General features: G+C 40.9%; 1 protein-coding gene across 2 annotated transcripts; it reads left to right on the top strand.

Annotated features, from left to right (window-relative positions):
- The first annotated feature begins 548 nt into the window (after positions 1-548).
- LOC117074902 (cytochrome c oxidase assembly protein COX20, mitochondrial) lies at positions 549-10,198 on the top strand. Of its 2 annotated transcripts, none has more exons than XM_033196847.1 (4): positions 549-657; positions 7,109-7,223; positions 7,357-7,420; positions 8,189-10,198. In XM_033196847.1, exons 1-4 carry the CDS (start codon positions 568-570, stop codon positions 8,322-8,324), a joined length of 405 nt encoding a protein of 134 aa, XP_033052738.1. In that variant the 5' UTR covers positions 549-567; the 3' UTR covers positions 8,325-10,198. The 2 variants fall into 2 exon arrangements, with proteins under 2 accessions (XP_033052738.1, XP_033052739.1); XM_033196848.1 differs by having other exon boundaries at positions 550-992; positions 8,189-9,926.
- Positions 10,199-13,720: the final 3,522 nt, after the last annotated feature.

Raw genomic sequence — 13,720 nt, 5'->3', positions numbered from 1 at the left:
GAGGCATTTTTCTTCGAGGACGCAGGAAGCCTTCACCGCACGCGCGCCCTCCCCGCGGACACCAACGTCCTGACGCAAATTCATTAGCGAGCTGCTCCCTCCATTTTGTCCCCAGTCTCCTTTAGGCGAACTGCGCGGTGCTATTTTAAAGCCACTTGGTAATGAAACTATAAAAGGGAGGAAGTGGGGTGGGCGTGGGAGCCCCGTTTGCGCGAGGCAGGCGCTGGGGACTAAATGGCTGCTGGTGCGGAGTGGGGCTGCCCCGGCACCAAAGGCTCGTCCCGTGGCCGGAAGGACAAAGGACACTTAGGGGACGGGGGCCGCCGAGCCAGCGCGGAGCGCCTTCCGGGTCGGTGGGCTGGGGCGCGCTGTGGGCTGGGGCGCGCTGTGGGCTGGGGCGGGCTGTGGGCTGGGGCGGGCTGTGGGCTGCGCCGACCCCCGCAGCCGGGCCCACCCCGCGGGACAAAGCAGCGGCGCCGCGCCAGCTCCCTCCGCCACGGCCCCGCCCCTCAGCGCGCGCCCCGGGCTCGTGCACGTGAGCACGCGCGCCGGAGAAGACGGTTAGAAATGGCGGTTGGGGCGGAGGAGGGGGCTGGGGCGGGAAGCGGAGCTGTCTGGCTCGGTTCCGCCCCCGCCCCGCCAGGAATCCGGGAGCCGGTTTGTTTCCCGAACCCTTCTCCTTCCGTGCTCCCGACCCTGCAGGCTGTGTGCCGGGCTGGGAAGAAAGTGACCCGTTCGATGGAACAAAGGACATGACAGCCCAGGCACCAGCCCGTCCCGCTGTGGCCACTGCGGAATATTAGGAACATTCCCTAAAATGGCGGCCGGCGCGTGGGGACGGGGCGGGAGGCGGCGGCGCAAGGGGGCGGGGCGGGGAGGGGCGCGGCTGGCCAGGCTTCTGCTCCGGCGACCCCGGCGGTGAGGGCGGGTGGAGCCGCGGAGTCGTCCTCATGGCCGCCGCGCCTGAGCCCAGTGAGCCCAAGGAGAGGAAGGTAACCCGGGGGTCGGCGGGGCGCGCGCCGCTGGGGGGCGGTAGGGACGGTCTCCGCGGAGCTCCGAGGCCCGGAGCACGTGCCACTGGCTTCTCTGCCACCCATGGGCTTGAAACTTAACTGTTCCTAGTCCTTATCCCCGGCCCCTAACATTTTAATCTAAGTTGCCGGGACAAAATTGACCAAAACTAGGGGGAGGAGGGGACCAGTAGTACTAATGAGTTACTACAGGTCATTATGAAATAAACTAACAATACTGAATCTTTTGGCGATAAAATTTTGCTGCTAAGGGCACTGCACTGTAATTTGCTAGTAAAGGCTAATAGTAGAGATTAAAGCTCCCTTGAGGACAGGTGCCTTGTCTTTAACACGTTGTATGCATCACTTTTAACACAGGAGTAAGTAATTGATGAGGGATGACTTGATTGTACTACGATAAGATGAAGGGTTAAGATTTCTTCCCCATCACCAGTAGCCTCCCTAGTTGGTGTCCCTGTACTGTCTCCTGAATCCACCTTCCACTATTATCCGCTGGCCCCTACCAGTCTGTAAACTGGACAGTTTTCATCCCTCTGCCTAACATCCGGTCGTAGCAGCCCATCCCATCTCTTTAAGGATAAAACCCAAATTCTTGGTATAGTAAAGCTAAACCAAGCGCTCTCCCTGGGTTCCTGTGTTTCACCAAAGCCGACTTAGGTACTTTCCCCATCTTCCCAGGCATCGTGTACGTCGTTGCACTTATCATATTGGAAGGCAGTAAATGATCTTGCGTGGGCTCCTTATTAAGAGCAGGGAACCCAATTTATATTCTCAGGGCAGAACAGGTATTCAGAAAAGGATAATGCAAGAGGAAAAAAAGTTTTAATATAAACTATGGAGATCGTAACATTGGCTAATCATGAGCAAGTATTTATAGAAGACCCACTGTGTGCTAAACGGCTCCTAATATATACTTTTAAGATACTCTCTCAGCTTGGAAATTTTGCTCACTTCTTGCTCTTGCTTGCTTCTCTGGTGGGCTTCCATCTAAATTTGGCCAAGACATCAGATCATATGGTTAATATTAACACATATTGTATAAATTGTTTTCATACTTAATAGCCAACAGGTTTTGTCAGTTTACGTACTACTACTGATGCCTTATCTATTTTTACTCTCCCATACACTGCCCATTTGGAATAAGCTTAGTGGGTTTTTTTTTTGTTTTTTTTTTAAAGATCCTTGCATACACACAGTACATCCTAGATTCAGTTTTGTGATAAACACTGGAATCCTGAATGGGACTTTTGGTAGGAGACAACTGCTTTTTTTTAAAGGTCATAAAGGTGGTTTAATCCATTGGAAATTAAAAAAAAAAAAAAACTTAAAGGAGGATCAACATTGACCTATTTAATTGGCCCATCAGTAAGTAGCAAAACAATATTGTAGTTGTTGAAATGAAGACAGTTATAAGCCTCAAACTGAGCATGGTCAGAGGTGGGAAGCCAAAAAACAAAAAACCGCTCATGAAACAGTAGTGCCTATCAGAGCCCATCAAAAAGCTACTTAAATAGAAGCTGTGATGAATTAGCAGCCCAAGGTACCGTCAGAAAAGCCTGTGGTATTTCTTTAAAAAGTACTTGTCAGTGATCATTACAGCACAACCCAGGGAGAAGGATTATTTTAAGAATTAGCAAACCTAAAGTAAAAATGGGAGTTACCAAGCTGGCATACCTCGATAGAACTAGCCCCTAAAATCTGTTCTCTGCCACATTCTTGTCCTTCAAGAAACTTTAAAATGTGAAATTTGGTACATGTAAATTCACATTCAGGTAAATTCTTAATTCACCCATTCAAAATAGATTTACAGAGTACCTACTGAGTCTTAGACACTAAACTAGGTACTAGACTGATGAAGACAGGAAAAATCCCTTTAAGGAGCTGACATTCTACTCGAGGAATCAATAAGCAAGCCTTCTACCGAGCCAGTGATGCAGAGATCAGCTGAAAGACAGCATGTGTTCGGTAATAACCGTCTCGGCTTGTTAAAGGAATGGCAAGGCCAGTGTGCCTGGACTAGTGGCCGAGAGTGGGATATGAAAGAGCACGGGATCATGCTGGGCCTTTGGAGCAATGTAAGGATTCTGAGCATAATCGAAGGCTGCAGAGGATTTATTATAGTCATCTGATACACATTTTTGTGAGTAGAATCAAGATCTGAAAAGGTACTGTTGATAGATGGTAATTTGATAGGACAGGTTGAGCTTCCCACTTCAAAAAAAACCCAAACATTTTCTTTGGTGTCTTATCAGTTTCAGATTTGGGATGCTCAACCTGTATTAGCAATGAAGTTGGTGGGCAGTGGTTTGGCTGAGGATGTATTTAGAATGTAGATCCTTCCAGACTTGTTAATATATTCAACGTGGATTTGTTGAAGGAATCAAGGATGACTCTTAGGTTTTGGGTCTGAAAATTCGTTGAGTAGTGTGCCATTAAGAAGCAGGTTTGGAGGTGAAAATATATTTTGCAAATACTAGGTTCAAGGTGCTTTTTATACATAAAAGTGTCCTTCAGCAGATGAATAAGGCTGAAGCTTGGGAGAGATGAGGGTTTGATTGAGAAATCTGGAGTCATATTTAAGGCATTTAATTGAAAGTCATATTTAAGGCATATTAAGGCATTTAATTGAAAGCCTTGAGAAACCTAGGAAGAGACTGGATTTCAAAGGAGGTAAGAGTGGCACTTCAGCATCAGAGGGAACAGCAGCAACAGAGATGTCAATGAAATTGAAAACCAGGAGACGTATTTGAAACCAAGTAAAAGTAAAAAAGTTTCAAAAGCAAATGATAATTTGTGCCACATATGCTGAGATGCAGACTAAGATAGACTGCAGTGGATGTCTTTTAGAGCTCTTGAGTGGTGTCAAGTTCAGTGGATAGATGCCTCACTCAAGTGAGTTAAAGGGAGAATGGGAGGTTTTAAGTAGAAAAGCACACCTAAACTCAGGAAGTTTTGCCCCGAAAGGATGGTAATTTAGGAGGCTGATGAGGGGAGAGGGGTGTACAGAGGATTTTGGGGTTTTTTTGAGATGAAGTCTTGCTGTGTTGCCCAGGCTGGAGTGCAGTGGTGCCATCTCGGCTGAATGCAGTGGTGCCACCTTGGCTCACTGCAACCTCCGCCTCCTGGGCGCCACGCGACTCTGCCTCAGCCTCCCGAATAGCTGGGATTACAGGCATGTGCCACCATGCCTGGCTAATTTTTGTACTTTTAGTAGAGACAGGGTTTTGCCATGTTGGCCAGGCTGGTCTCAAACTTCCGACCTCAGGTGATTTACCCACTTTGGTCTCCCAAAGTGCTGGGATTACAAGCGTGAGTCACTGTGCCTGGTCAAAAGGGTTGATAGTAAATTATTGCAAGTAAAAAAAACTAATGGTGCAAATGAAAGGGGTAGCTACAGAAGCCAAGCCCTTGAGTACGCGAGAGGGAAATCAAGTGCCCAAGTGGGAAGACTATCCTTTGCAATTCATCCTTTGCAACCAGAGGAAAGACAAATACGGGCACTGAAGCAGATTTAGTGGTGGAACATCAACTGGCTCTAATTTGATCAGATCTGTTTCTATACTTTATTGACATTCTGGCTTGGAAACTCTTGAGCTTTCCTTAGATCCATCAGGGTGAGCTGGTAAAGCTGCTTTTCTAAATTTAAGCTTTAAAAATGTCTAACATTTCCTTAATTTATTTTTAAGGGTTCCCATTTGTTAGTGGCAAAGAGTTAAATCTTAAGTTTGCAGGCTACTTAAGGAATAGAAATGTTTAAGGTATGTATATTATGAATAAAATATTTCCATATATAAATAGAATACTTCAAAGGGAGTTATGCCGGGGATCCTTTATTCATCTGCACTTCTGAGCATTTTACAGTTCAGCGTACTTGACTGTAAAGGTATACAGGCTCAAGTCGTTGCATATTCTTCCCATTTTGATAGAAATTGCAGGGATTTACGTACTGAATGGTATTACTTCTTAGACGTGACAACTGGAAAGCTGCCCACGGAACCCTTCAGCCTTGGTTATTTCTTAATGATGTGGTTTGCTACAATGGAGATGTCATAGGCTTTGGGGTGAAACTGACTTCTACCTCCACTCCTGCCAACTCTTATTAGCCTCTTAAGTCCCCGAGCCTGTTTCAGAGGTAATCTCACAGAGAGGCTGGAGAATTACAAAACATGTAGAGAGCCTGGCACTATTACTCATCCACCCCCACAACCAGCAACTCTTAATTATGAGATCAACCACCATTATTTTAGACCAGAGAGTTGTGTTGGGGATTGGGTTTGTTTCAGAAGGCACTATTTTAAATAGGATGTGTAGCTTCTATTTAGATATTTGCCTTTAACGCCAGCTGAGCTATTTTCCTATAGTTTGCAAATTTACTTTTGTTAAAAAAATTAAAATTTCCTAAAGCAGTGTTTCCCCAGTCTGATAGTCATCAGGAAAAACCACCTGGAGTTTTCTAAACAGATTCCAATGAATCTAAATCAGAATCTGAGAGTGGGACTAGAAAATACTTAGTTCTACCCTGTGGTAGAAGCTGGTCTCACACTCGCATCTTTGCACCTAAGACTAGAGATAAAACTGGTACTAACCCTCTGGCCCCAGCATCCCATCCTTGGGGAAATAGGCTAGTTTAGGGGTAGTCCTGGACTGGAGCGGTAAGTCCAGCATTCCCCATTTGCATAACACTACCTGCATGATCATATATCCCCTGAGCTTTCATGCTTATAGGAGGAAAGTCTTTTTGCTAAATGAAATCCCCCAACCTCTTGGTAATGTGAAGAACTGTACTGCAAAGCTTTGAAACAATCCTGTGTTAGGCATGCAGTTGGGAGCAGGGGGCCAGACAGGGAGAGGGAAAAAATGGAATAGAATGATCCAAGAATGAATAATTTTTGCTTTATTATGAACCAAATCACATTTTGTCTCTTCCAACAGATGCTTGAGCCAAAGAAGCAAACATAGGCAGAAATACAATTGAGAATATATATCTTCATGTTTCAACCTTTAATCTGACTTGCCTTTTACTGTCCTTCCCCCATTTCTTCTAACCTCCTTTGCCTTACAATATATTACCTTCTAGGTATCACCTCATCCTACAGAATCCTCTTCTAGTTTTAATGTCCTGCCCCAAATACTAACCCGTTGAAGATAACTATGAAACCTTTAAATGGACAGTGGATCCTTTTAAAAGCAGCCTTACTGAAAATCTGGTACACACTGAATCAAGTTACAATGACTTTTCTAAACTTCTGTGTTGACAGAAATGTCAGTTCAACACTGTGACTGTTCTTTCAATGTCTGTCTTGCCGCCCTAGAGTGACAGACATCCAGTTAAACATATTGGGAAAAAGAAATACATAAATCCAAAGAAGACTGTAGAAAAAGAAGTCATTTTAGCACTTGAAGGAACTTCAGTCATCTAACCCAACCCGTTCATGTTATAGATTGAGACCATGGAGATAAAAGTAGCCTACAGAATACAAAAGTTAGCGGCAGATCTGAGATAAAAATCCTGGTCTTTGGATCCGCGGGTTTTTCACCACACCTAGCTATCGTTACCACGTATTATGAACAAAGAATCAAATATAATCAAGTGCAGCCTCATGTCACAGGCAAGAAAAGAGACTAGAGTTTAATATATTGTCCATGTTTATCTTAACATGAAACATTTACTCTTACAACCACAGTTGATGTTAACCTAGTTAATAAAATATGAAAGGTTTTTAAATGGCACTACATAAGCAAACATGACTCAAATTACTTTTTCCGTTTCTGCTTCCCAAATTATTGGAATTACTGAAGCAAACTATGCTGCTTTCAATTTCAGTGATAGGCATAAAAGTTACCCTATTGCTTAAGGGTGTTCTGGTCCAATTTTTAAGGCTTTCAGATTTAAAGATTCATTCAGACTGCACACCAAAGCTGGACAAAGACAATACAAGCTGATTTAGGTTGTCACATGGCACATATTCTAGTTTAAACCCTTAACTACAACAAAATAAATGGTGTTGTCATTTTTGCCAAACCACCCCAAAATGAAATACTTTCTTACTCAATCTAGGTTCTTTTTTTCATTCTAGGCCTTTAAGCTCCTAGGATTTTTAGATGTTGAAAATACTCCCTGCGCCCGGGATTCAATATTGTATGGTTCATTAGGATCTGTTGTGGCTGGCTTTGGACATTTTTTGTTCACTAGTGAGTATCTGTGTTTATTTCTCTATGTACTAAAAAAAGCATTTCTCTATGTGATGAAATATTTTTTTTCTAGATGGAGTAATGTAGATAACAGGCAATTATATTCTAATTGACTTATGCTTATTTTTGACAGGTAGAATTAAAAGATCATGTGATGTTGGAGTAGGAGGGTTTATCTTGGTGACTTTGGGATGCTGGTATGTTTGCTAAGTATTCATAATAGGTTATCTAGTTCAAAAAGCACGTTTTTTTTCAGAGCAATCTCCCATTGTGAGATACTCACCCTCAATGAAGAATCTTGACTTTTAAGGACATTTTCATGGAAATCTGTCATAAAATGCTTGAACACATAAATGCGTATTAGATATTCCATTAAAAAGAAAGCTGTGGTTTTTACACTTCACTTAGGAAAGCCTCAGCCATTTCCCTTACCCTAATACTTATTTCATCCCTGCTTATTCATATCTGAAAATGCTACTTTAAGAATGTGTTTATAACCACTGATGAGTGAAAATATGGATGAGCCTCAAATATTTGCCAGACCTAAGAGTACGATATGTGCATAGTATATGGTTCCATTTATACATGAATTTCTGCAGTGAACTATTTAAGGTGATAGAAATAATTTTATGTAGACATAGCATTATTATCCTGTTAATAACGAGAGCAAATACTAGTTTCTTCTAATAACCAACGCTATCAGAAGACTTAAAAGTAATGGATTTTATTACTTTACAAATTGTTATGTAGACATCCTTTTCTTTCCTAATAAAAAAGAATGTGTTGATAGTATTCTGACACCAAAACTGCCCAAAAATAGCACTGTAAATTAGAACATTCATATTTTTCAGTCTCAGGGTAGTCATCTGTAAGTATTTAAGTTCTGTGTGATTTATAGAGAATTTCATAAATTAATTTCTGTAGGACTTTATATTAACAATTTATTCATATTCTTTTCTTCCAAGGTTTCATTGTAGGTATAATTATGCAAAGCAAAGAATCCGGGAAAGAATTGCCAGAGAAGAAATTAAAAAGAAGATATTATATGAAGGTACCCACCTCGATCCTGAAAGAAAACACAACGGCAACAGCAGCAATTGAACAATCTTGAGCATAGAAAAGTCGATGTGAACGAAGTTAAGATCAACCACACAAAACATTTCATGTGCAATAAGCTCTCAATCAAGTAAATAAAGTTTAAGTTGTAGTCATTTTTTCCCCCGTTTGTATGGAATGAAAACTTGCCAGTTGATTCTGGCCCTATGTCTGCTGCCAGGAGAGCATTCTTACATGTTACATGTAGCGAACGTGTCATACTTCAAATGTGAACAGAATTTATTGGCAGTGTGGCAAAGAATGATATAAAACCTAGTGTTTAATGTACTTGGAAAGAGTTTTCTTGTAGTAGTAAGTATAGAGTTTATTGATAAGTAAACTTAACAAAAACCTCAACCTTATCACTAGCCCATTAAAAAGCAGCAACTACTTACTGACTTCTTATAAGATTTAAAACGAAGGGATTTTATCACTTTGCAAATTATTTTTTAAATGCATTCATCATTTGACCGTATTCTCCCATTTCTTAAAATGTGAGTCATCTTCCAAAAGAGTTGTTTTTAACTGCCCTAAACATTTTTGGGAAAGTAGGGTTTAAATTTTTAAGTATAATTAGTTTTGAATTTAAATATGCACATGGAGCTTGTTTGGCAGACTGATGCAATAGAAAAATAATTGCAGTATTACTATTAATGTAAACAATCCATTTGAAAGTCAATGAGCTGCTCCCATTAAAATATTATTTAAAATACAAGAATACCCACAGCATCTAACTAAATCCTCAGGATTTATTCTCTGGAGAAATTCTCCCTTTCTAGAAAATGAAAGTTACTCCTGGTTTTAATCGGTACAATTACTTTAAGAAAATCTATTAAATACAACAAAACACAAAACAAAAGCTTAAGCTAGATGCTTAAGAAATGCTTAAGAGAAATACTGGGGGAAGACACCAGCAGTCAACAAGATTGTGGCCATTTCTGGTCCTATTATTTTGATGAACCATGGAAGGCTCAGAAACAGCAAAGAAGAAAATATTATTATTTTGATCTACATCTTCATTTCTAAAGAAAAATGGAGCTTGCTCCAGTTCAATTCACAAGAACATTTTCCCTCCCATGCCCACCTTTTCTTGTGACTGTCGCTAGGAAGGTTATGATACAGAGGCTGTGTGGTTTACCAAATGTCTTAACTTAGCAGTGAATGACACTGTCAAACACATGTTGAGGGAAAATTTTTACTGATTCACAAAAAGGAAGACAGTTTGCCCACTCTTAGTGGCACAAATCAAAGCTGCATGCAGTCTAATCAAAGCTGCATGCAATCTACATTATCCAAATTAGTTGTAACCAAATAATTGTTAAAAAATTCTGCCGGGCACGGTGGCTCACGCCTGTAATCCCAGCACTTCGGGAGGCCGAGGCAGGCAGATCACCTGAGGTCAGGAGTTCAAGACCAGCCTGGCCAACATGGTGAAACCCTGTCTCGTCTAAAAATAAAATTAGCCAGGCATGGTGGTGCATGCCTGTAGTCCCAGGTACTCAGGAGGCTGAGGCAGGAATCACTTGAACCCGAGGTGGGGCGGGTGGAGGTTGCTGTGAGATTGCGCCACTGCACTCTAGCCTAGGTGACAGAGTGAGACTCCCTCTCGAATTAAAAAAAAAAAAAATCCACAGGATATTCAACCATGTTTTCAGAGGCAGCACTGCATGAATGCGGGAAAATATTGATGATCACTAATCAATAATCTGATAACTGTGGACAGGCCACTTATGCTCAGTTATCTCTTGGTATCCACAGGCCCAAGTCCCTTGAAATAAAATGCCCTCATATTTGCATATAATCTACATACATTTTCCCATATACTTTAAGTCATTTCTAATTACTTACAATACCTAATATAAAATAAATGCCCTGTAAATATAGTTATTATTTTTCTTTTTTTGTTGTTGTTTCATTGTTATTTTTTGTCTTTACCTCCAGTATTTTCAACCCACGGTTGGTTGAATCCAAGGATGCAGAACTGGAGGACTTGGAGGGCTGACGTGTAACATAGTAACATACGTAACATGTAAAACAGGTCCCTTCCAGCACTAGCACACTGCAATTACATCTTACCCTGAGTAAGACAGAAGCTCTCTCGGCTGGTAAAATTTCCAATGTCTTCACCAATAACAAGGTTAGCTAATTTTCACAGCAGTTTGCATAAACTGGAAACCTGGATAAAAACAAATTTGTAACATATTTGATTGGATTATTTTTTAAATGCTTCATGTATTTACATGATAATTTTTATTCTTGTGCTATTTAGATTTTACAATTGTATTAATAAATTACTAAAGTCTGTAACACCCACCCTCAATAAGGAGAAACCGGTAGACACTTCCAGTCTCTCCTACCAATGTCTACCCTACCATCCAACTTCACATCCAAACTGTCTTTAGTTTTTTGCCAAACCTTCAATGCACCGTGACCCTTTTTCTTCTCTTGAGATGGAGTTTCATTCTCGTCGCCCAGGCTGGAGAGCAGTGGCGCAATCTCGGCTCACTGCAACCTCCACCTCCCGGGTTCAAGCGATTCTCCTGCCTCAGCCTCCCACGTAGCTGGGATTACAGGTGCATGCCACCACATCTGGCTAATTTTTGTATTTTTAGTAGAGACAGGGTTTCACCATGTTGGCCAGGCTGGTCTTGAACTGACCTCAGGTGATCTGCCTGCCCCAGCCCCCCAAAGTGCTGATTACAGGCGTGAGCCACACTGCTCCTGGCACATTATGACCTTTATACCGTATCCACGCTGCCACTCAAACCTTTTCGTTTCACTTGGAATGGCTTTTTTACTTCCTCTCTGTAACTTTCCATTCTTTTGCTCTCAAGCTTCTGGGAACTACAATCACCTTTTAAGTTCTCACTATTTTGTGTCTTATAATCATTGGTGCTTTCCTTGGTCACCAGCAGTGTCAGGTACCATCACATACAGCCTAAGCTTCTCACTGGCAAAAACCTTGGCCATTTTTATCTTTACATTCTCATCCAAGTATCTGGCACAAAATAGTCAATAAATGCTAGACAAAAAATAGTCCAGGTTCATGGCCAGGCGCGGTGATTCACACCTGTAATCCTAGCACTTTGGGAGGCCAAGGCGGGCAGATCACACAGTTAGAAGTTCGAGACCAGCCTGGCCAACCATGGTGAAACCCCGTCTGTACTAAAAAAAAAAAAACACAAAACTTAGCCTGGCATGGTGATGTGCAACTGTAATCCAGCTACTCAGGAGGCTGAAGCAGGCGAATTGCTTGAACCCGAGGGGCGGAGGGTGCAGTGAGCTGAGATCGTGTCACTGCACTCCAGCCTAGGTGACAGAGCCAGACTCGGTCTCAAAAAAAAAAATATCCCAGGTTCCCCTTCTCCTATCATCCAGACTTTCACATGTCACAATTTCAAACTGTAAGAGTAACCTACCTTCCATGACCACCTGGAACCTCCAGCGTACAGCTTCTTTCATTGTTCCATTAATTCCGAAATGTCACACTAGGTGATATAGCAGTAGGTACCAGCTAAATAGCTGATTAAAATAGAATTATGGTTATTAGTAGTCTTAAAAACTTCTTGTGGCTTATCTATCATACCTACTTTTAAAAAATCTTTTAAGTGCTTTATGCACTTTCCCCTTCCCTCGCCCCTCCCTCTTTGGTTTTCCTTGACTGCTTGTGCTTTTCCATCTCAGTAAAAGGACCTCGGGGAATTTAAAATTAACTAGCTCTTCTCTGGACTTGTGATTTATATTGACTGAGTTTGGCAACAAGAAAATGTGACTATCCCTAGGTACCATCATTTGATTTGCAAGCATCTCTTTAGTCTACGTACCTCTACTCCATCGCTGGTTTCCCTTTGCTTCGATTATATAATGCGAGGAGGTCTATATAATAAATTCAGGATTCCTGTTTATGCACTTTTCAGCAAAGAGCTAGGGATCAAATAGGGTTTCAATCCTTCTATTCCTAGATAAAAATCTGTGATGGGGATCAAGACACCCCTTTAAAAGTCATGTTAAGATATACACTATTCTTTGGGTAAGCAGAAGATCTTAACAAGGAAAGTAGAAAAATTAAAATGATTGCTGTAATTCTGATTTTTAGTGGTCCTCTAGAATAAAATAATTTTTGGAAGTAGGTATCTTAAAATACTCCAGTCATCATCAACCCAGGTCAATATACCAATATCCGCTACCACCCAAAATACTGGTATTTTACACAACTTATTTTGCACATTAAGTTCCATTTTTAAATGTTTTAAAATGTTTTCTTAAAAAGGAAGCTGTTAGAACAAAAAAATTATGAAGATAGTTTTCAAAGTATTAAAGTTCATAATGTGAGCACTACAAATGTTTTACAAATATTTTTCAGTGCTTTCAACCATTGCATTTGCCCTATGCTTCCATGTTCTAGAATAAGGACATTTAAGTATTTTTATGTTGATAATAAGCAAATACTAATTCTGAGAGGTTCCTATTGTTCACTTTAAAAGGTAGGTCAAAGTAATGGGTGGTATCTGTTCTTAATTCTTCTAAGAATTAAATCCTGTATGTTATCAGTCACCTATTATATGGCACACCCTCAGGGGATATCAAAGTAATCATTCTTTGCACATACTGGCTTCTTAAAGGATAAGTTTCCATAAAAATGTTTCTTCACCGATACCCTGAAGTCATGTGAAATAAAACATATGCCTTACCATCTAAATTCAAAGCTTATTTTTGAAATGAATGTTTCCCTTTTCTGTAGTTTTATGATTTTTCTCAAATGAACAGAAATGGTTATGAAACCGTAAGTTGCCTACTCTTCAGAAACCATTAAATTGCTTTGTGAGTAGACCCATATTTCATTAAGCAAACTCTGATAGCTACATCTGGAATCAGAATAGAGCCCAAGCCCTCTTAGTTCACCTAAAGACATTCTGGAGTGTATAGTGGGGAAAATAAATCTCCTCTAAAGTCTTTTTCAGGGAAATGGAAAATTACATGTCCTGGACTGATACAACCAAAGCTCACACAAGCCCTCCCATTCCTTCAGTCTTGAGTTTACTTCCTAGTTGATTTTATATACTTCAATATATGAACTAATCACTTCATTATCCAAAAGGATGTCAAGCTATTTTCCAAATTTTCATAAGCTAGTAAAAGTAAGTATTTGTGAATTTAATAGAAATGAAAAAGATTTTGGGCAACCAAGGACAGAAAGGTCTCCTATGCACTGTTTGACATTAGAACATTGTAAGGAAGTACTTACACTCTACCAAGTAGGGTGGAGATCAAAACAAATGTATTGCCACAAGTTTAACAGATGACATCAGAAAAATGATCTAACTTTGAAAGGACTCAGGTCTATTTGCACATACACCTGTAAACCTAAGCAAGAGGACTGCCAATTGCTAAGAACACACAGA

Source organism: Trachypithecus francoisi, unplaced genomic scaffold (assembly GCF_009764315.1).
Source record: "Trachypithecus francoisi isolate TF-2019V2 unplaced genomic scaffold, Tfra_2.0 Lachesis_group5, whole genome shotgun sequence".
Taxonomy (NCBI): Eukaryota; Metazoa; Chordata; class Mammalia; order Primates; family Cercopithecidae; genus Trachypithecus; species Trachypithecus francoisi.
This window is presented reverse-complemented; position numbering and strand designations above follow the sequence as displayed.

Coding starts and splice junctions, on each gene's coding strand:
- LOC117074902 (XM_033196847.1), top strand. CDS start 568: ATGGCGGTTGGGGCGGAGGAGGGGGCTGGGGCGGGAAGCGGAGCTGTC. Junction 658..7,108: donor CGCCAGGAATCCGGGAGCCG/GTTTGTTTCCCG, acceptor TTTTCATTCTAG/GCCTTTAAGCTCCTAGGATT. Junction 7,421..8,188: donor TTGGTGACTTTGGGATGCTG/GTATGTTTGCTA, acceptor TTTTCTTCCAAG/GTTTCATTGTAGGTATAATT.